Here is a 22,690-nt window from a genome sequence, read left to right as displayed (position 1 = left end):
AGATTATGCTGTATATAAAGGATTGATATACTTTCCCGCTTCGAGTTTATGTTGAAGGATGAATTCCAAAAAGTTGATTCTTCATTTAAAAGTCGGGCTGAATATGTTTAACTAATGAATCATAAATTAAAGACTTGTGCATCATTTATGAGCTGCTGAACGTCCAAACTTTCTCTTTTTGTTTTGTTGGCTCAGGATTATATAATTTAATAATTCATCAATATCTTCTTCTGTTAATACTTTATTTTTGAAATCTTTCAACTGTTTCAGTTGTGATTTACTTTTTCCCTTTGAATATTTTCCTTCTTTAATATTCTCTCTTAAACGTTTAATTATTTTATCATGATATTTCAAAATTTCGTTTTTATAATACCGATAGTATTCATCCATATCATCACCCGTTATATTTTTATCAGTTTTTGAAGATATGCTTTTAAATCATAATAAGTAAGAAAATTTTGATTAAATACTAAATCATCAATTAAAATTTTTAAATCTACGCTATTCATTATATAAAAATAAAATAAATATTTAAGGGTGCCCGCCTCTTTGTCTCTTTCTGTGGCATTTCATTAAATAAATGGCATAACAACATCCATTTTCACAACATACAGCCTTAGTGTGTGCTCCTGTTAATGCAGTCTTACCGATTGTTAAGCGATCATTGACCCATTTTTAAGTTGTAAATTAATATTTCTGACCATCGAAAATGACTTTATCATTTATTATATCAAATAATTTTTAGGTGTTAATTGCTTATTTTGTCGTAAACTAACACTTTCTTTTTTTTGTGCTATCTTTTTGAAGGAGTCTTCACCAATCATTCCGTTGAATGATGTATAAACATTAGGACATAACGCAACCATGTTATCAACCTTGTTTCTCAATTGCTAAACCCAATAACTTCTTCTCATGTGCTTTTTCTTCAGCTTTATTCTTTAATTTAGGTTTAAATTTCTCATCAAAACAGAAGAAATCAAAAGGTGCGAATTTGAAAATGTTTTTATCATAAAATTGTTTATCGGTAACAATTGCTTGAAATGCTTGAGTTGTTAGGAAGATTTGGGTCGCCAGCGATTGCCCAATAAGATGAATCAGTATCACCTTCAATGAATGAAAACGATTAACATCCATGCATTTATACATAAAATCATAAATGAAAACCAAATACCAGTATTTAGCATTTATCTAAAGTAAAGAATGCCTCTTGTAAACATGTTTCACATCTATAAAAATCTATTTTAAGCATCACTTGATATGTATCCCCTCCTATTTCTCTAAATGTTTTTAAATTTATTTGACAACGCTACTCAACGCGGAACTTCTGTGCATTCGTTATTTTAGTTCTTTGCGTAATTTTGTGTATTCATATGCATTCGTAAACCATATTGATCCATTAAGTGAAATCTTACAAATAAACTTTTTCCTTTATTTCCTTCTAATTCAGCCTTTTGTCTTTCGTTCATAAATTTGTTCGCAATTCATTAAACAAAATGTTTTTAGTAAAATGTTAAAATTGATTGAATATCATCAATGATAAATGAAATCTGTCTATTAATACCAGAAGATAATAAGAAGAAAATGGTGATACTTGGTTGTGTGTTGATGCTAACTGAGTTAATTTTTCTCTGTTTCTGGTTCAACTGGTAGATTGTTTGATTTCATGTAATTTATACACTAAAACTGCCAATTGTTTTTTCATCTGTGATAATATCTAAGTTTCTTATTATTGCTTAAAAGTTAATGTAATCCATTAATTTATTTTTCATTCAATGTGACCCTTTACTTCAGCCACGAATAAAGTATTTTTTCTTCTTAATTATTCCCCAGTGCTTTTGCTTTCTTTGTTGCTGTTATCTACAAATGATAACACCATTCAATCTTTCCCGGCATATACATTTTATGGTCAGTATATTGAATGAAATCATGAGGATTAGATGAAAATGATGAAAGGATATATGGAATTAAGCTCAACTCCAACGAAATGAGTCATAATGTTTGGTGGTGTCCTCATTTGATACAGTTTTAGTTTCTGGACTATATGAAAGTTTATTAATGTGTGTGATTCCTTTAAGGATTTACTTATGTTGAACATTTGAGTAGACCAAGTAATTCCATTACGGAGAATGTATAAGCTTCAAACTGAATCTAAAGTCATTTGGTAAATTATTTTTTAATGCATAATTTTCTTAAATTGATTCTTAAACGTTGACATCTTCATCTTTATTTGATTTTAGGACAATTGCAATAACAACAACATTAACTGCTAATTTTTCTTTGGTATGTGGTTATTTATTTATCGTTTCTATCCAATGTTGGTTTATTTGCATATGTAAACGCTTTACCACAAATTTTACATTTAGATGAAGGATTAAATCGTGAAAATATTGATAGTCATCCATTGAAACATTGTTTTTTAGTATCCCTTTCTGCTTTTTCATCTTGTTTCTTATGATTCAATTTTATATTTCCAATACTTTTTCGTTTAATTTCAAACTTGATTCCACATTTTCTTCTTCTGGATATGTTTCGTTAGGATTGAAGTTCTTATTATGCTAACGCGTAACGAATCATTGATGCATTAGATTGATAATGAAAGATATGAGCATGTCAATTTATAAACAATGTTTTCTTCAATAATTTTATCAATTGGGTCAATCATAATTTTCAACATCTTTATTGCAATAATGAATAAAATATTCTAATCTATTCTTAAAATTTTTAGCACATTGAGATATATTTGATAATCTGAATCGGATATTGTTTTCTTGGTGTTAATGCTGAATAAAATGAATCTTGGAGTGAATGGTTCCTCTTTATATAATTCATCTTCGTAATTCTCCCATGTTGATGAATTGATATGGAGGAATTATTAATACGGTTTTATTGTTTCCGAAATCTTGAGTAAATTGGTTCTAAATGTTCCACCCGCTATATAATTTCTGATGTCAATAAATCTCAATTCATATGGAGTGTTTGTTTTCTTTACAATGATTTGCTTAAATTGAAGAAGAAGAACCCAGTATTTGATTTTATCTTCCATTTTGCAGTATTTAAATTCACGAAGAATTAAATTTAAATTCAAACTTTTCCGAATTAAAACCTATGATATTCACTTTATTGAATTTCCTGCATCTAAAAGCTCTTTCATTGCTTCTTTTGTTTCTCATTTAATGTATTCATTAATTCTTTCATATTGTTCAATATTTGATTTAGCAACTAATGAACAGGTTGAAAATAAAACTCAATCCAGTCAGAAATAAAAGAATCACTCGAAGTTAAGCAAAAATTCCTCGTATATTGTTTTATCACGGTTACGACCTCGCCGCTTTGCGGCTTTATTTTTGACAGTTGATGATACCATAAAATGGTTTTAAGTAAGCGTTCAAAGTTGCACATTCAGAAAGTAGAAGTTCTTCTTTAGTCTCTAATGTTTCGAAGTCAAAAAGTAATATAATATCTTGTCGGTTGATAAATATTCCTGCAAATTATGAGCTAATAACCACTGATATATCTTCTTTTCGTAATATGTGGTGCATATGGTTGCTGTGTCTTTTGCAATTGAACGTCTTGAATTAATCTTCCATTATTTTCTTTACATTTCTCACAATGTTTTAAAAATCTTTCTTTGGTTTTTCCTTCTGGATCAATCACGGATAGAATAAACTTCTTCTTTACAATATGGCAAACTTTATATTCCTGTGAGTGCTTCAACGTCTGTTATTCTGTCAGCGTGAAGTTTTCCACATGGACTCTGTGTTAATAAAATATTTACTGTTTCAAATTCTGGATCTATCATTATTGATTCCACTAATGGAAAGTCTACCTTATTTATGTCCACGTCTTCTGGTTGAGGATCACAATAATAGAAATCAATATTAACATTTAACATTCTCGCTAATCTCTCACTTTCTGATGAAATGTCAAACCCTTCATATGAATCTATTGCTTCATTTAAATAACTTCTACGAGTTTTAGGATTAGCACCATCAGGAATGTTATAGAAGCGTTTAAATAACCTTCTACCTTCTGCTCTAATTTGATTATCATTCATTTTAGCTGTTCCATTTTTGTTCATTTATGTAAGAATAAAAAATTAAAAAATAAAGTTTATTTTTTAAAGTCCGAGACTCAGAGAGTCCAGGGCTAAAGTCCATAAAATGAATTAAGAACACATAAATTTTTATCATCTGACGTGACGAATACATTTTTAATTTACTCAAGAATGTGTACCCTGATACATTAAATCTAATTCCTGTCTTATTTAATTTCACAACTTTGAAAAGGAATGTATGAATAGCTATAAAATGATGAGATGATGTTTTATGGGTTGCTTCATTTTTTCTGAAATAAATGAATAAATATAATGCTTATAAGTTTTCATATCTTTTATGTTCTTAATAACGAATGGTATAGACCTTTCAACTTCGTCTTCCTTCGGTGCTGTTCTTTCATATGAAACATTAGTGGTATCTTCAATAATGAAACCACAATCACACAAAATTTTTATAGGTTCCAATGGTTTCTTTTGATATTTTATCTAATAAATCAAAAACTTTATCAACACCTGTGCATTTATTTAAATAATAATTTGTGTAAATATCATGTCTTCTTTCTTAATCGTATTAGTTGCATATGTCACGTTTTTAAGAGCTTTTTTGAATTTTTCGGAATCTAAAGGTGGTGAAAGTAATATACAGGGTATTCTTCATTATCAATAAATTGTAACTTATGTTTATGAATAAATTTTGTGCCTTCTTCTGAAAGTGTTTCGTCAATATCACCATCTAATAAATTTTTAGTAGATTCCAAAAAGTAATTTTTATATCTTTCCTCATGTGATTTTTGAACTTCTGATTCTGAAGCCGGGATATTCATTAAACCCTCTACTTCATTCTCAGCATTTCTCAATTCCTTAATTTTTTCATCTATTTCATTTCTTAATTGTTCCAATTTCTCAATCTCATCGTTATAATATTCATCTTGTTTAATTTTTTCTTCAAAATATTCAGGAGGTGTTTCAAGGCTCTCTGAGCCCAGGTCCTCTGGACCATAAAGAGGAATATTCTCCTGTTTTTCAACTTTTTTGGGATATAAATATCTCATTATAGCCTTTTTAGTAATTGGTCCGTTATATTTAAATTCATTCAACAATCTGGAAAACTCTTTCACATTCTGCATATATGTTGGATAAGAACCGTCTCCAAAATTTTCTAAAATATTTTCTAATTCTGAATTAGTGAACTTTAAAGATTTCAATGAATTAGTTGTTATACTCATTTATTATAAAATAAAAGATGAAAAAAATAAATTTAACTTAGTTTTAATTTTACGTAAGAAGTCAATTTTTTAAATCTTGATTTATTCAAAAAATGTAAGACATGAATTTCCTCCTTTTTTTTCCCTGTTGTCAAAATGTCATGTTGTCACTATTTTCAAAAAGATGTTAATTAACCGAGGGACCGAGGGACCGAGGGACCCCTCATTTATTCAAAAAATGTAAGACATGAATTTTTAAAGTTTATTTTTTAAAAAATTATTTTTTTATTTCATTATGGTAGTGAATCTTTTATTCATGAAAATAATTATTTCTAATTTCTTTTACTCTCTCATATATACTAGATTTAAAGAATTCAGAACATTTCCCATAATCTCCTAAATGTTTTCTTATCCCTAACGTGTGCCAGTTATTATATGAAACTGAATAAACTTTATCTTTATCTTTACACCTTTCATCACTTCCAATATATTTATATCTCAGTTTTGATTTAGCATTTTCATATTCATTAACGTTTAATAATTCACAGTCTTCCTTTTTAAATATATGTTTAAGATATTCAGGATTTAATACTCTACGTTTATATGCTCCTAACTTAGTTCTAAAGGTTTTTCTACAAAATTTAGGAATTCCATCCTCTTTAATGTCATCAATGATTTCCATTTCATTATTTTCCATTTCTTCTTCTCGTTTATGAGGTCTTTGATTATGACTCCATTGATTCCATGAAATTAAATATTCTTTATCATTATATTTATACCTCATTAGCTTATTTTGGCTTTCATATTCATTTAATAATTCACAGTCTTCCTTTTTAAATTGAAGTTTAATCCATTCAGGATTTAAACAATGTTTAATTAATCGCGGAATATCTGACATCATCTATATATAGCTTCTTTTATAAAAGATAAAAAAATAAATTATTTTAAAATTAATGTTAATTTTTTAAATGATTTATAAATAAATATATTTTAATACATCGTCTATATATAGATGTAACAAAAAAAGTCACACAACCCTTCATACCCTACTACTATCCTTCGCTTTTAAGATCATTGAATTTGATTTTTATATAAAATAGTTATATATTAGAAAATAATATGAGTTTATGTGATATTATTTTTCAGAAGATTTCATTCTATATGCCTATGAAAAGTACTCTCAAAACTAACTTTTTCCTAATTATAATTAAATCTAGAATATTGTATTATGCTTAGTATTATTTCATTTTTCTCATTCAATTTAGAATTTACAAATGTCAAAAAATTGAGAGCTGTCACTTTTGATGAATTTCTGTTTATTACACTATAAGCATTATTATCAACGTAGAATCTGAATATCATATCAGAAAATGTCGCAAATCTGACATTTACCCGACCAAATAGCAAAAATAATTGAATACTTTTCGCAAAAACTTTAAAAATCGATAAAAATATGAAATATAGATATTAAAGAGACTTTTTATATAATATTCATAAAGATTTTCCAAAAATATGATACCGCAAAATTAAAAAAGTGACGTCTTGAGTGGAGTCAAAGGTCGAAATTGCTAGCTAAATGTTTTTTTAGCGAAATTGCGTATTGTACGTTTTTTTCGCAAAACGAAACCCTTATTTATGCCGAATTCTTGATATTGCTCAGCTCTCTATTGATCAATTTATTGAAATATTCAAGCGCCTCGCTGAATCGTTCAATAAACAAGATATCGTGGAGATCCTTCACCATGTGCATATTGAATTTGCCGATTCAAAAGCGAATTATTTCTTGGTCATCGATTTCCTATCTAAAATTTTGAACGTTCCGCTTCTGTCTGATATCAAATCATATTTCCAAAGTCTTCTTAAACAAAATGTTCAAAGTAATAATACTGCCCCTCTTTCCTCTTTCCAATTTGTTAAACCTCCAGAGAGAATTTCAACGATTTCGTTACCACTCTTCACAATTTCACCTGAAGCTGTAAGCACGACAGAGGAAAATACTAGATATTTAAGATCCTGCGAAAAAACAGAAGAAGATTTTCACAAAATTTACGAAATTCTTGAGGTTGCAGCCAAAGAAGGAGATGAATCAACAATAAAAGTGGCGTGCGAAGAAAAATATACTCATGTTCGTAACGGCGACGTATTCTTGAACAGAGATATTATTTTGAATGCAGCATTTCGAGGAAATCTCACTCTTGTGAAGATGCTTTACAAATTTGGTGCTAACGTAAAGAGCACGGATAATCGCAATAATACAATACTCCATTATTTTTGCGGTAGTGGTGATTTGGAAGGAGTTAAGTTTGCGCTTCAGTTTATTGACATCAATGACAAAGCGTACAATAACTTTGTACCACTCCACGCGGCTGCATACAAGAACAGATTTAATTTCTGCGAATATCTTTGTACGCTACCTGAATTGGATAAAAATGCCAAGAGTCAAGATGTTGGTCTGACTCCCCTCGGATATGCTATTGTAAGGAATCACAAAGAAACAGTTAATGTTCTTAAAAAATTCGGTTGTGCTTAATAAAAGCTTTATTGTTTATCGTTTAAACTGAAATCCTTATCATTTTAAGTTAATAATTTGAAGTTTAATCAAAAAGAAATTTTTGAATTTTGAAAATTGGGTATCTGATAATGATATCCTGATGATAGATTATTTTAGATCCAAACATATATTTAAATGTGATAAACGATGATTTCCAATGATAAAAAATCATCAATGAATCCAAAAGATCGCTACTATCAATGAAATTCTTATTTCATGTTTTATCCGAATTTTTGTTAATTTTGTAGCTCTGAAAATGGTTTTTGATCTGTTTTTTTATCCTATTTCTATCAAGAATACTTATAGATAATGATATTTTTAATTACAAATGTGTTAATTACAATTATCTGCACTTTCTCCTTGTTATATTGTAATGTTCAAGCCTATATTCATTTTTCAACAAATTGAGCACATTTTATCAAAGATAAATTAGAATTTGATGAATTATTCTATGTTAATTACCAACTAATTATTAATTTTATACTTTTGATGTCGCTATTCAATCGAATCGATCAAGAATTTCATTTTCTGTCAAAAAATTTTACATTTGATTTTGTACGTTAAATGCTGCTTTCCCCTCCCCGCGCAAGTATCACACCAAAACTTTTATCTACGCGGTCTTCAATGTCTGTGCAAAGTCTTGGGGATCCAGTATTGCCACCAATCACTGGCAACAAAATAATCACGCAAAAACTTCCTTATGAAGAATCAGAATTGAAAAAATTCGGAACCGTTGCGTACACAGCAGATATAGGTCTTATGATGCAAATAAAACAAGAAATGACAAAGCTTGTTGGCCTTTCTACGAAGTTAATCAATGATAACGAAGCAACACCAGATATTCAACAACACTTATCACCAGTTATTGAAGAACTATCTAGGAACTTTGATGTGTTCTATCGAGCTGGTATGCATTATTTTACACAATATTACAAAATTCAGCAATCAGCAAAAGCAAATCAAGTTATTAGCTCTGCTTCATGCAGAATACCTATACAGACATTCAACATAAGCTGGGAAGATACGAAAAAGATCATAGACATCTATACAGAATCTCATCCACCTCCACATGCACAAGAAATTCGTTCTAAGTTTAATGGTATACGTAATAGTTTGACATTTATACAAAAATCAAATGAACAACGGAAAAATCCAAGTGCATCTCTCGATAACTGCATCAATAGCCTCATGATTTTACTTGATAACCTTTCAAGTCATGTGGAAACGTTATTTACTCAGCAGGCCTTTCCACATTTTGAAACTGACTTACTTTCATCATATGCAAATGATGTTCAGTCATTTAAGAAGATTATTTTAACAGCATTTTCAAATGAGTTCATTCATGCTGGAATTCCAACGATTCAGCTTACACGTTTGAAGAACATGATCACTTCTAATTGCAGTTCTATCATTGATTCACTCAAAATGGCCTTTATTTTCCCAGATCAGATGCAAACAATAAATAATTCGAAGGAAACTTTGCAGAAATTACTTGATTCAGCTATAGAAAAACTTAGTGTCCCCTTCGCTGTTATTAAACCACTTGACCCTGGTTCCATTTCAAGTAGAGCTCCTGCTCCAAGTTTATCTGTCATAACAGCAATGGAAAATGCAAATGCAGAAAGAAAGAAACATATGAGTATGGATCTTATGACTAAAAGTATCCATAACTTCATTAAAACTGTTGAACCTTTTGTAGGAGACATTGATGAAACAGATAATTTATGGCAAGTTTTGGATTCTTTGCAGATCCCTGTTATTGATGCATTTAATCAGATAAAGGAACAACAAGATAAGATCCAAGAATTGAAATCTCAAATGAAAGAAGATGTCGTATTATATACACAAAAGAAGACTTTCCTTGAACAGAGAGTAAGTTTCTTGCAACAATCAATAGAAGAGAAACAGAAGATGCTTTTGGATTCTCAAATGAAATCAAAAGAACAAGATAATAGTAACAGTAAATTAAATTCTGATATATGTAATTTGCAAGGAAGAATCAATGTCATGACGAATCCTGGTGATCCAATTGAATTACGTAATTCTATTCGAGAATCTTTGTATTCCCTTTTGAATATCCTTCATCCTGAAGAATCTACAACAATTGAAGAGTCTGATAACTCTATTAAAGAAGTAATGAGCAAAGTTGTTAATGATACGAGATCATTATTCAATGAAAAATCAAGACTTCAATTGATTTCAAATGCTCATGATGAATTTGTTAAAGAAATATCAGGGTTATTCGGAATTAATTCAAATAAGACTGCTGAAATCATTGAATCCATTAAAAAAATCAATCAAGAAAAAGATGAAAAAATTAAATCTCTTGAAGATGAAATTAATAGATTAAATGGTGAAATAAACCAATTTTCGGATGTGAATGAGATCAAACCAACAGCTGAAAATGAAAAGATTTTGGATTTGGGAACAAAGAAAATTAAAGATTTGACTGAAAAACTTTCTAAATTAATCAAATCACACGATGATTTCACAACTATTGTTGATAAAAACCTCAGAGTTATTTCAGGAATATTAAGTTCCACATTGAAAGATAATACAGCTGCAAGAATTGAATCAATCAAAGGTCAACCAGAACAAAATGTTGTAGATTTATTCCAATTATTGCATAAACAATCCAACTCACTTCAACCTTTGATTGATGCATTAATTGCTTCAAGCGAAGAAAGACAAAATGTTACAGAAATTTATAAATCTAAATATAAGAGTCTTTCCAACAGAATTGTTGAAGAACTTAAGATAGAAGATCCGCCAGAACACTTAGATGAACTTGGAAATGCAGTAATTGATGCAATTAGAAGAATTGAAGATCCTTATAAAATTAAAATACAGGATTTAGAATCAAAAATAGGAGATTACTTAGTACAAGTTCGTATTATTTATGCAAGATTATGTGCTATTACACATAAAGAAGTTAAAGAAGGCGACATTGCCAAACTCTTGAATGAAATTACAGATCTTCTAAGTATCGTTCAAGACAATTTGAAGTTTGACGATTCATTGACATCTGTGAAGAAATCTGATTTATCATTGCTCAGACAGACACTCGAAATGATTCATGTTACATTGAGAAAAGAAGCAATTAAAATGGACCCAGATATTGATGAAGAAAAAGACATCTCAAAATTATCAGCAATTGAATTGACAGGTCGAATCAATAACTATGTTGATATTGTAACAAGCCCAAGTTATACAATGGAATATGTCAGTTCTAAAGACATCAAGAAGATCCTTGCACCTGTAATTGAAACATTTGATAGAAAAGAAAATCCTCCATTAAATATTTTAGCTACAACTCAAACAGAATTCATGAAGATGTATAACACTCTCAATAGTCTAAATGATTTCTATTCTAAAGTAGCAACAGCCAAGAAATTTGTTGATGATAACGCTGAAAACTTCGAAGTTCAATTCCCAACAATGATGACTGAAATTTCTTCTTCTTTGGAGAATGCTGCTAAAAATATCTCGCATCCTCCTTTGCTTAATTCACTAATAAGGCTTACTCAAATTATTCAATTCTTTGTTAGTCATATGGTATAGTTAGTTTGTAAATGTTTATTTGTTTGTTTTTTGAATTTATCGCAATCTTTTTTGAGTTGATATCTGATATTAAAACCAGGCTATCAACTTATGACTCTCTATCTTACTTAAAGTAATGTAATCTCTGAGTAATGAAATTGTACTTTCATACTTTTAACATCATATTGGTAATCAATTTTCAAGATATCTAATAAACACGCTGAATATGAAATGGATATCCAAACATTACTTAAAGGTATTATATGGTAGAATAATGGAATCAAAAACTTGTCAATGATCCTAAATATCTGAATTTAAACCAAATCTTTCAATTTAAGCATTGTTAATGATTTATTGTGATTATATGACAAGAAATTCACTATGTTTAAATGGAAAATCCCTAAATTAAGGAAAATATTTTGAACAAATTTTCAATTTTTTTGTTAAAAAAGTATGAGTAATTTATGATGGAGAATTGTTTATTCCCATGCAATAATAAGTGTGATTAAATAATTTACTCTTCTGTTGGGCGCTCTGTTGGAGCAAGGGAGAGCTGAGCTGCATCCTTGGAGATCTTGAGTGTCTTGACCTGCTCGTTGGAGAGAGCTGGGGCCTTGATGACCTTGACCTTTGTGATGTAGACACTTTCGATCTGGCAGATCTGCTTGCACTTCTCGACGATTTCGTTCTCGATCTTCTCATCGACGAAGTCCTTGCAAAGCTGCTCGACGCCGTTAGCCTCGCAAGCGTCTGTGAGGGCCTTGATCATGACATCGCGGACCTGGCGAGCCTTGTGGGAGTTGGCGTATGTGTGGTTCTTGTGGGAGTTGGCGAGCTTCTTTGTGAAACCGATTGTGAAGAGGCGGAGGATGAAGCCATCAGCTGTCTTGGCATCGACGGAAGCATCGATCATTGTGCGGTACTTTCTCATGATGGAATCGAGCTTGTCGTGTGTAAGGCGCATGCCAGCGAATTGGGTGTAAACCTCAGAGCCAGCGGCGATTGATCTCCATGAGAAGAGTCTGTAGGCATGGGAGAGGTCGTTGACCATGTCAGCATGGGAGAGTTCCCAAACACGGTTGTTGATGTAGTCCATTGGAACACGGCCACGAGCGCACTTGTTGGAAACTGTAACACCGATGTCACGCTTGCCTGTGAAGTAGGCTGGGACAAGAACATGGCGCCATTCCTTCTTGATGAAAGAATCTTGCTTTATCTTCTTAGATGTCTTGGGACGTTGCTGCTTGGAAGCACCCATTTCAAAGGTCAACCAAACCGTTCAAACCGTTTTGAGAGGACCAATATGTTTTGAATATGGGATCGGTTTCGGAATCATATCTCAATAAAAACTTGTATAGCAACTTGTGGGTTTTGGTCTAAATTCACCAATGAAATTTTTAAAGATTATGAGAAACATAAAGGTTTAATAATTGATTAAGTCATTCTGGCATCTTATTGGCCTGTTTTCATATAGCCAAGTCCTGTCAGGTAAAGATATTTTAATGATATTAAATATTCATTTGTTCATTAATTTACTGAACAAAACATTGACTACTTGCTTATAAAAAAGTTATTCCTTTCATGATTTCAGATGTAAAATGATTGATAAGAAATTCCTAATGATATGCTGGTGAAATTTCTATTTGTCTATAAATGCTTTTGAATTAGAATTAACATGTTAAATGATTGGTATAGAAAAAATCATGAAATAAAAGAAAAACACTCTATAAAATTTAACAAACAAAATAAAAATTATTGGTTGAATGCAAGAATTCTCTGTAGAACTTCAAAGAGAGTTCCAGATCTCATTGATGTCTCAATCTGAATGAGATCATTAATATAGGACTTTTGTTGCTCTAAATCTACTTCACATGGCCTGCAAATTTCATAATAATAAATGTTATTCGTAGAACATGCGGCAAAACCGAGTGTCTGTGGAGTATTACAGATACATGTTATCGGATCATCGCAAGGATGAAGAATTGAAATGATATCTGTACTATCTGGATCGTATACAATGATTGATCCAGTGTCTGACCCTGCTATAATGCATTTTCCGAAGAATTTTGCTGAATTAAAAAGAGATTTCGTGTTGGAATGCAAAGAATACTCCATAACTGGTCTCCTTATATTCTCAAATTCCCTTATCTGCATCAGAAAAACCGTTTGGTTCCTTGCAACATAAGAATTAATATCATTATAATTTAATGAGCCATCATTTGGGTTCAAAAAGTCATTGGGATCAATATTTAAGTTTGGGCCTCTTCGTGTTTCTCCTTCTTCGTTAGTTGTGATCGGAATTACATCCAAATCCATTGCATTGTACGCGTGAACACGTCCTGAACGAATTGACAATGCAATGACTTCTCCATAGTCATCGGTTGTGACTCCTATTGTCGGATAATGGAACTGGTAATTGAAAATCGGTGAAAGACCCATTAATTCTTCGTATTTATGATTTGGAGCTCTTAAATCGAAAACTCTGGCCTCTGTCATGCCTGTTCCTACGGCATAACTGTATGGCATGCCTGGGAGAGCTGATAACGAGTAGCATTCTCCATTTTTGTAGCTAGAAACATCAAGTAACAAAGATTCATCGGAACTTCCTCGGAAAAAGCAGTCTGGACCACCGCCATACTTCAATGGACGGAGTTTACCGTATGGTGACACTCGTATGAATGGTGTTTTTTCGTATTTATGAGGAATTGTCACTGAATTATTGTATTCTAATCTATCATCAAAAATTCGAACGGTTTTATCGAAACTACAAGTGAGAAACGCATTGTCATCAACTTTAGAAGATGCGTGAATAGCTCTTGTGTGCTGTTTTCGAATTGTTCTTTGTGTCATTTTTTCTTTTTGTAAATCAATGATATGAACATCACTAGATGTGCCCCCTACGACTAATTTTGTATTTGTAATGAATTGAATTGATACTATCTCTGCTGTGTCAACAGTTGTTATAAATAACGGAGTTTCTGATCTTTTTGTCATATCCCACATAGCTAATTTACCATCAACTGTGCCTGCTGCAAGGAATTCTCCGGTAGGACTCAGTGAAATTGTTTGAATATCTGAATCTAATGAAAATTTTATAGATAATTCAAAGGAACAAGTTGCTTTTTGGCTTGTTTTGATTGCATCAAATAACTTCTGATATGAATTCCCCCTTCGAACATCTTCATATTGTTCAATAATTTGCATTTCCATTTTCAATCGTCACTTTTTTACCATAGAGGTGCTTTTTGGTCATTTTTTCTTGTAAATTTTTTTAGTCGTCTCAAAATTGAATGGGATGTCACCGAGATTATCATTAACTTTAGGATGATATTCACTCAAACAATCATTACTTCCAACATCTCATGATAATTCAAGAAGACTCTTTTTTGCCAGTTTTGGTTGTAAAGAACAGAAGACCTTATCATATTGTTACTTCTGCCACTGTTGTTCCTCCAAACTTCAGCAAATACATGACACAGCTCATTGTTTTCGATTACGGAAAAATGATAAAAGTCAGATTCCCTTTGGCGAGAGTTCTAAAGCGCAGAATGATGTGAAAGGCATCTGTTATTGAAACAGTTCAAGAGACAAATATAATTATTATCAGTCCTTCTTTCATCTTCTATAACTGAGCTGATTTCCATCTCCACTTCAAAGTTTCAGAGATGAAACATGTTCTCACTCTCTTCTGATAAAGATTTCCTATCATATCAAGTTGATTTAAGTGGAAATGAGTATTAAAACTCTCATTTTTCTTAAGTTCTCCTTATACCGCGTATTCTGTACAACGCAGCACTGATTCACACCCAATTTTCTTTCAAGCAGAAAACACTCCTTCTCTCACAGCTGATAACCGATCTCTGCACCCTTTCGTTTTGAGTTTCTCCTTCATTCAAGAACATTTGAGAGCTCTTACGCAATAAGTTTGTCTCAGAAAGGGCGTTCCCATTTTCTTGGTTCTCTCAAGAGCAGAGTAGATCCATTTGCTGTAAATTTTCAATAAGCAATGGAATCAATATTTGTATCAGGAGTAGCCAAATTGTATTGAAGAGTGTAAATACCGGTAACTCAAAACATAGTCATTCGCACGCAAATTCCCATGATTCCACCATAAATCAAATCAAAAATAACAAGCGTATTAAATTTCTCATATAAAAATTTATTTTGAAAAATGAGAGTTGATGTTTATGTTACTATCTCAGTATGTGCTAGTCTGTCTAAACTATCATAAGAGAGTTGATACAAAGTGAATTTCAATGAGTCATAGGGTATGGATAAGCAAAAAATAATCGTCCGGCCAAGATAGCTTTCAATCGGCCAAGAGTACTTTTTCACGGGACTGTATTTTATTTTTTCTTCAAAAAATCGATGGTAAAAATGGTTCGAATTGTTCAAAATAAGTTCATTTTACTAGAGAATGAAAGGCTTTGAGGTACAAAATATGAATCAGTACCTTATATATTTTTTTCATTGATATTTGCACCATGCGAAATAAGAAGTTTGGCTGTTTCTTTACTATTTTTATATGCTGCGATATAAAGAGCGGTTTTTCCATCTTTATCTTTTTCATTGATATTTGCACCATGCGAAATAAGAAGTTCGGCCATTTCTATACTATTTTTATATGCTGCAATATAAAGAGCTGTTTCTCCATCTTTATCTTTTTCATTGATATTTACACCATACGAAATAAAAAGTTCGGCTGTTTCTTTACTATCGTTTCTTACTGCCAGATGAAGTGCGGTTCTTCCTTCTTCATTTTTTTCATTAACATTTGCACCATGCGAAATAAGAAGTTCGGCTGTTTCTTTACTATTGTTCCTTGTTACATAATGAAGAACGGTTTCTCCATCTTTATCTTTTTCATTGATATTTGCACCATGCGAAATAAGAAGTTCGGCTGTTTCTTTACTATTATTCTATGCTGCCTCATGAAGTGTGGTTCTTCCATATTTATCTTTTTCATTGATATTTGCACCATGTGAAATAAGAAGTTTGGCTATTTCTTTATTATTTTTCCATGCTGTGATATGAAGTGCGGTATTACCATCTTCATCTTTTTCATTGATATTTGCACCATGCGAAATAAGAAGTTCGAACATTTCTTTACTATTTTGTCATGCTGCCTCATGAAGGGCGGTTTTTCCATATGGATTTTTTTCATTGATATTTGCACCATGTGAAATAAGAAGTTCGGCTGTTTCTTTACTATTTTTCCTTACTGCAAATAAAAGAACAGTTCTTCCATATTTATCTTTTGCATTAACATTTGCATCATGTGAAATAAGAAGTTCGGCTGTTTCTTTACTATTTTTCCTTGCTGCGATATGAAGTGCAGTTCTTCCTTTTTCATCTTTTTCATTGATATTTGCACCATGCGAAATAAGAAGTTCGGCCATTTCTTTACTATTTTTCCTTGTTACCATATGAAGAGCGGTTTCTCCATCTTTATCTTTATCATTGATATTTGCATCAAATGAAAGGAAATGATCTAAAAGGGACGGAATATTAAACATCACTGAATAAACAAAGCATTGGTTAATGTCATTAGTTTGATCGAAATAAACTAAAAATGATTCAAGATTCTTGTAAATTTCACAGTATTCTAAATCGATCTTTATATTGTACTCATTCATCAAGAATGTAACAAAATCAATGTTATGTGAAATAATTGCATATTTCATGCATTCTTTAGATGGTTTTTGGTATTTCAAACATTTACTCATGATCTCTTGATTTCCTCCTAAAAATGATAATTCAATACATTCATGAGTGATTTCTGAGTTAAATTTCGTTCTTAATAACTTGAAACAATCAACCGCTCCATGATAACAACATAATTCAAGCAATGAATATCCGTACTTAGTATATGGATATAAATCGCTCTTAAGTAGTTGATTTTTATTAAAACCTTCTCTTTCTGTGAATATGATGAATCTTTCTTTGTCATTATTCATAATTGCTCTGTAAATTGTATCTTCTGTGTGAACTTTCAATTTTCTTAATTTATTTTTTTCGAAATCACCAGACTTGTCTAATTTAATTCCATATTCTTTATAAAATAGGAAGTTTGAAATACTTATGACATTATTGACATCTTTGACAAGATATTCATCAGATATGAGTTTGGCAAGAGATAAATATGACTTTGTAAAGCGATTATTATATGGAATAATATTTAAAATATCTTTTATTACATTTTTGGGAAGATATTTCATCGAATCAATCAATTCCGTTTTGATCATTTTGTAAATTGCTTTTAATTCTTCTTCTCTTTCAGTTTTCAGTTGATACAATGCAATATATAAATCAATGTGGGATTTATAGATACTTCGCAATTCATCGAATTTATTTAGGCGTATGCCTTGTTCGGATATGGAAAAAATTTAAGAGGATTCTCCGACCAAACCATTTGGATGTTTTTATCTCGAAAAAATATAATTTAAGCTAATCTAAACATATTGTTCGATATTAAATCTCATTGAATTAATTCAGAAACACTGTCTCAAAATTTTTGAATGAATAACACAATAAATTGAATCACCTAAAATGACTTTTAAAATTTTCCAGTGGAAAATTTTACGTACGATATCGGAAATCTTTGTGGTCGTTATTTTCCGAATGCACAGCATAGAACTTTCCTTGATAAATATCATAGATATTTTATTGCCTAAAATGGAATATTTGACTTTTAAATTTTTTAAAGTCAGATCAAGGCATTCAATCAAATAAATATGGTGAATTACGAAGTGCTCATAAAGACTACATAGATTTATATATTGCACTTTATCAGTTAAAAACGGAAATTGAAGAAGAATTAAACTCAATTTACAAAATGATCAGAGCAACATTGATCGATTCAAAGAAATATCTCCCAAAATGCTATAAGAGATATTTTAGATATTATTCCGTATAATAATTGATATACAAAGTCATAATTATCCCTTGCTAAACGTATATCTGATGATTATAATGTAAAACAGGTCAACAACATACTACCAATATCTAACTTCATGTTTTATAAAGAATATGGAATTATATTAGACAAGTCTAAAGATGTCAAAGATTTTGAATCTGAAGATCTCGATATTTTTTCAGAAAATACAATTCACCGGGTAATTATGGATGATAACAAAGAAAGATTTATACAATTCATTGAAAACGATGAATTTAATAAATATCAAGCACGAAGTATCAATTTATATCCAATGATTGACCAAAAATTTTACCGTGGTTATTCATTACTCGAATTATGTTGTTACAATGGAGCAGCTGATTGTTTCAAGTTATTAAGAACGAAATTTCACTCGGATCATTTTTAGGAAGAAATCAAGAGATCATGAGTGAATGTTTGAAACATGAAAAACCAAATAAAGATTGCATGAAATATGCAATTATTTCACACAACATTGATTTTGTTACATTTTTGATGTATGAGTACAATATAAAGATCAATGATGAATTAATTTCATGCGGAGAATATAGAAATCTTGAATCATTTTTAGTTTGTTTCGATCAAACGAATGATATTAATCAATGTTTTGTTTATTCGGCAATGTTTGGTATAACTTCTCTTTGCGAATATTTCATTTCGCATGGTGCAAAAGTCAACAAAAAGGATGAAATGGGAGAAACAGCTCTTCATTATGCAGCAGAATATAATTATAAAGAAATAGCAGAACTCCTTCTTTCACACGGTGCAAAAATAAATGAAAAAGATAAAGATGGACAAACGGCTATTCATTATGCCGCAAAATATAATTATAAAGAAATAGCAGAACTCCTTCTTTCACACGGTGCAAAAGTCAACAAAAAGGATGAAATGGGAGAAACAGCTCTTCATTATGCCGCAAAATATAATTATAAAGAAATAGTAGAACTCCTTCTTTCACACCGTGCAAAAATAAATGAAAAAGATAAAGATGGACAAACGGCTCTTCATTTTGCAGCAGAATGTAATAATAAAGAAATAGTAGAACTCCTTCTTTCACACCGTGCAAAAGTCAATGAAAAAGATAAAGATGGACAAACGGCTCTTCATTATACCGTAAAATATAATAATAAAGAAACAGCGGAACTTCTTCTTTCACATGGTGTAAAAGTCAACGAAATAGATGAAACGGAAGAAACAGCTCTTCATATTGTAGCAAATAATAATAATAAAGAAATAGCAAAACTCCTTCTTTCACACGGTGCAAATGTCAATGTGAAACGTAATCATCCCCCTCTTCACAGTGCAGTGAACTTTAATCATAAAGAAATGGTAGAACTTCTTATTTCAAATGGTGCAAATATCAATGATAAAGATGTAATAGGACAAACAGCTCATTTACTCGCAGCAAAGTTTCAATATAAATAAATGCTAGAACTTCTTATTTCATATGGTGCAAAAATCAATGATAAAGATAAATCCGGTAGAACCGCTCTTATTTGGGCAGTAATCACTCAAGATAAAGATATTATAGAACTTCTAATTTCACATGGTATAAATATCAACGAAAGAGATAAATCTGGAAAAACAGCTCTTGATTATGCATCAAAATTTAATACCAATGCAATAGTCGAACTTATTTTAAATGGTGCAAAACGCCATTAGTTAAGTGTTCACTACATTAGTTTACAACTATTCAATTTCTTGCACTTAAATGTACTTTTTTCTATGATAGAATTGATATTTTTATGAATAAACGTAAATTTAGCATACATTGATCTTATTCAATCTTTTCACCGTTTCAAAATCTAAAAAATATCTCTAGATGAAGACTCAGGGTGTAAATAACGTATATTTTTGTAAACTAAGGCGATGATACCTTAATGGTGCCGGAAAGTGAGGTGATGTGATTTCGAATATTGCTTATAACTTCATTTGTAGTCAAGATATTAATGATCACAAAACTTACATTATTAGTACATATAGTGAGCTTTTTATTCTTGTGATATGGAAGCTCTACATTTGTCCAATATGTATACTCAAAGACCTATCTATATTGCGTTTAAATCAATAAGACATATTTAATACAAAACTTCAAGATTTTACCTAAAAGTTTTACTTAACAAATTTTATTTTTAAATCTCAGTATGCTTTGGAAAAGTGACGTTTTTTCCTCGACCTTAAGCTTGCTAAAAGTGGGGAACTTTACAAACCGACGGGGAAAGGATTTGTTGGAGTACAGCTATGTGATATGAAATGAATACGATAATAACTTAATAATCTTGGGAATTAAAAACCACTATTTGAGTACTTTCTGAGACTCTGTTTGTCAGGAAGTTTACATTTGTAAACTTTTTGACATTCCAAGTTATTGTGTCAGAAAGTACCCAATTTTCCTGGCAAACGATGTTATTAAAAAAAACGCACAATTTTTTGCTGATCTTATTATGGTATCATTTCTTTATTCGAATTTAAATTGGAGAAACTCCTCTTCATTATGCGGTAAAAAAAATAATGAAAATAAATAAATAAACAATCTTTATAATATACAAAACATATATAGATAATAGTTAATTAGATATGTTTTCAGGTTTGAAAGACTTCAATTCTTCAACAATTGGAAGCCATTTTTCATCAAATGTGTCAATTTCAACAGAAAACTTCTGGTCTCTCAGCCAGTCATGGCAGAACAATGTTGCACATAAATTAGGGACTGTCCAGCATTTTTTGTGGTCACCCGGATCTAATTCTGACTTTTTGTTCATAACTGAGTGATATTTGACTCTGGATACGTTTGCGGCAGTCTCATACCATGGCCTGCAGTGGTATCTGTAAGGAAGGAACTCAATAAGATGCGTCGGAGTTTTCTTGTTGTAAGGCATCATCCACATGCAGTTTGTAAGGCCTGAGCCATGTAGCCCGATAAGAACATTAGCTCTGGATATCAATTCAACTTGGTATTGAACTGTAACATCTTCTAAATTTACACTTTCAACTTCACAAAAGTGACAAGTTTGTTTTACATGGTCTTCAATTTCTTTTTGGTTTCCTATGTTCCTAGAGGTCTTCTTTCTGTCTATAATAACTACAAGTGGTTTCCCTTTCCTTCCCATTACGTCTTTTTTCAGTCTCATACCATCTAAAATGCATTTTCTGAAATTTGGTGCACTATTGTTGTCAAAATCATATTGAAATGCAATAGAATCGTCGTAAGTACGGGCTGGGTCCATGTCCTTCTCCCATTTGTGGATTCCAATAACTGCATCTGGGAATAAAAGCGCTTTGTTAACATTTCCGATGATTGTAATAGGAGATGTTGATATACAATTCATCAGAGCAAAAAATAGCCACACACCATCGCTTTTTACGAAGATTTGTCGTTCTGAATTTGATTCTGTCATATTTTCGAAGTTTACGAACCTGTGGAACGGTAAAATGAAGTCAAATACTGTATGCCATAGCATATAGTAGTTGTGATACGTTCCATATATGTAAGATTTCTTATTTTGAACATTTAATTGTCTGGGAGCGTTTGATTTCTTGAACTGTATTACAATTGGCTCTGAAACAAGTCTATCGTTAATTTTGTCGAACGGCGGAGCTCTGGGGCCTGGAACAATGAAAGGTTCTGGGAAACAGAAAATTGCTGGGGACAAAAAGAAGAAATTATCATCAAAGTAAACTAAGTTCTTGACTTCGCACCATCGATTTGAAAAATTTGTGCCATGGCAAAGAATCCTTGAATATTCTGATTTATCTGTAAATGTTTGTGTGGAAAGTTCAACCTGGAAACTCTTCTTGATTGTTAAATCACTTTTGACACGTGCTCTTTCGGCAGGTGGTGCGCAAACAAGTTCTGCTTGATAATCTCCAACAATTGGTAGGTAAAATAGAACATTTGCAACGCCTTCGGATACTTCTGTAATTTCTCCAGAATTTTGTGGGAAAAATATTGATTGACCATAACCTTTTGTGTATAATCCGATAAATTTATTGAGAGAAGATGCATTATGAATTGATTTATGATTATATTTTATCTGTATTACCTCGTTGTTACCAACAGCTGATATAATATCATTACAAACTGTAAAATTTGAATACAAATTTCTTGATTTCATTGTATTTTTGATAGAAAAGTAAATCATTCGATGCTCTAGGAAGGAAAATGTTAAAAGGAAACCTAGAATGTAATATCCAATGAAAACTTTAATGAATTTTTGCCTTGTCCATTTCATAAAAATTTTGAATTCGAGTGTAATCCCCTTTTTATTTTAATGTTTACGGGTGTGGAGCCGAAATGATTGAATTATAAAAAAAATGTTTCTTTATACGCAAAGATGCTATTTTTCAAAACCATAATATGTATATCAATACTATTGTATCGCATATACTATACAGAAACTTAAATT

At 31.1% G+C, this 22,690-nt stretch overlaps 10 protein-coding genes and 1 pseudogene across 11 annotated transcripts, besides 2 other annotated features; 4 read left to right on the top strand and 7 right to left on the bottom strand.

The window, feature by feature from the left end:
• Nucleotides 1-4,146: 4,146 nt before the first annotated feature.
• Nucleotides 4,147-5,280, bottom strand: TVAGG3_0248900 (annotated as a pseudogene). The gene has a single exon. A coding segment is annotated over exon 1 (1,134 nt).
• Nucleotides 5,281-6,544: 1,264 nt separating this feature from the next.
• Nucleotides 6,545-6,581: a mobile genetic element.
• Nucleotides 6,545-6,581: a terminal%2Cinverted (terminal inverted repeat of Banshee-A3 transposon ID:TVAGG3_0248890).
• An 881-nt stretch (nt 6,582-7,462) lies between these two features.
• On the top strand, nt 7,463-7,789 carry TVAGG3_0248880 (proteasome regulatory particle assembly; the record flags this gene model as incomplete). Its single annotated transcript, XM_001303593.1, has 1 exon — nt 7,463-7,789. The coding sequence occupies one exon, from the start codon at nt 7,463-7,465 to the stop codon at nt 7,787-7,789; it is 327 nt and encodes a 108-aa protein (XP_001303594.1).
• Nucleotides 7,790-8,369: 580 nt separating this feature from the next.
• On the top strand, nt 8,370-11,390 carry TVAGG3_0248870 (WD40 repeat-containing protein; the record flags this gene model as incomplete). The annotated part of the gene is made up of 1 exon (XM_001303592.1): nt 8,375-11,371. The coding sequence occupies one exon, from the start codon at nt 8,375-8,377 to the stop codon at nt 11,369-11,371; it is 2,997 nt and encodes a 998-aa protein (XP_001303593.1).
• Nucleotides 11,391-11,813: 423 nt separating this feature from the next.
• On the bottom strand, nt 11,814-12,618 carry TVAGG3_0248860 (Chain B Ribosomal Protein S3ae; the record flags this gene model as incomplete). The annotated part of the gene is made up of 1 exon (XM_001303591.2): nt 11,865-12,608. One exon carries the CDS (start codon nt 12,606-12,608, stop codon nt 11,865-11,867), a length of 744 nt encoding a protein of 247 aa, XP_001303592.1.
• A 74-nt stretch (nt 12,619-12,692) lies between these two features.
• Nucleotides 12,693-14,579, bottom strand: TVAGG3_0248850 (WD and tetratricopeptide repeats protein 1 family; the record flags this gene model as incomplete). Its single annotated transcript, XM_001303590.1, has 1 exon — nt 13,103-14,560. The coding sequence occupies one exon, from the start codon at nt 14,558-14,560 to the stop codon at nt 13,103-13,105; it is 1,458 nt and encodes a 485-aa protein (XP_001303591.1).
• A 1,225-nt stretch (nt 14,580-15,804) lies between these two features.
• TVAGG3_0248840 (cyclin-dependent kinase inhibitor 2C-related family) lies at nt 15,805-15,957 on the bottom strand (the record flags this gene model as incomplete). The annotated part of the gene is made up of 1 exon (XM_001303589.1): nt 15,805-15,957. One exon carries the CDS (start codon nt 15,955-15,957, stop codon nt 15,805-15,807), a length of 153 nt encoding a protein of 50 aa, XP_001303590.1.
• A 312-nt stretch (nt 15,958-16,269) lies between these two features.
• Nucleotides 16,270-16,452, bottom strand: TVAGG3_0248830 (cyclin-dependent kinase inhibitor 2C-related family; the record flags this gene model as incomplete). Its single annotated transcript, XM_001303588.1, has 1 exon — nt 16,270-16,452. One exon carries the CDS (start codon nt 16,450-16,452, stop codon nt 16,270-16,272), a length of 183 nt encoding a protein of 60 aa, XP_001303589.1.
• A 15-nt stretch (nt 16,453-16,467) lies between these two features.
• TVAGG3_0248820 (proteasome regulatory particle assembly) lies at nt 16,468-17,595 on the bottom strand (the record flags this gene model as incomplete). Its single annotated transcript, XM_001303587.1, has 1 exon — nt 16,468-17,595. One exon carries the CDS (start codon nt 17,593-17,595, stop codon nt 16,468-16,470), a length of 1,128 nt encoding a protein of 375 aa, XP_001303588.1.
• A 473-nt stretch (nt 17,596-18,068) lies between these two features.
• On the top strand, nt 18,069-19,709 carry TVAGG3_0248810 (ankyrin repeat and SOCS box-containing protein 4 family; the record flags this gene model as incomplete). The annotated part of the gene is made up of 1 exon (XM_001303586.1): nt 18,690-19,709. The coding sequence occupies one exon, from the start codon at nt 18,690-18,692 to the stop codon at nt 19,707-19,709; it is 1,020 nt and encodes a 339-aa protein (XP_001303587.1).
• TVAGG3_0248800 (uncharacterized protein) lies at nt 19,710-20,398 on the top strand (the record flags this gene model as incomplete). Its single annotated transcript, XM_001303585.1, has 1 exon — nt 19,710-19,946. One exon carries the CDS (start codon nt 19,710-19,712, stop codon nt 19,944-19,946), a length of 237 nt encoding a protein of 78 aa, XP_001303586.1.
• A 420-nt stretch (nt 20,399-20,818) lies between these two features.
• On the bottom strand, nt 20,819-22,525 carry TVAGG3_0248790 (glycosyltransferase 61 family; the record flags this gene model as incomplete). The annotated part of the gene is made up of 1 exon (XM_001303584.1): nt 20,852-22,399. One exon carries the CDS (start codon nt 22,397-22,399, stop codon nt 20,852-20,854), a length of 1,548 nt encoding a protein of 515 aa, XP_001303585.1.
• Nucleotides 22,526-22,690: the final 165 nt, after the last annotated feature.

Source organism: Trichomonas vaginalis, chromosome IV (genome assembly GCF_026262505.1).
Source record: "Trichomonas vaginalis G3 chromosome IV, whole genome shotgun sequence".
In the NCBI taxonomy this organism is placed as follows: Eukaryota; Parabasalia; order Trichomonadida; family Trichomonadidae; genus Trichomonas; species Trichomonas vaginalis.
Note: the sequence above shows the minus strand (reverse complement) of the source record. Positions and strands in the feature narration are given on the sequence as shown.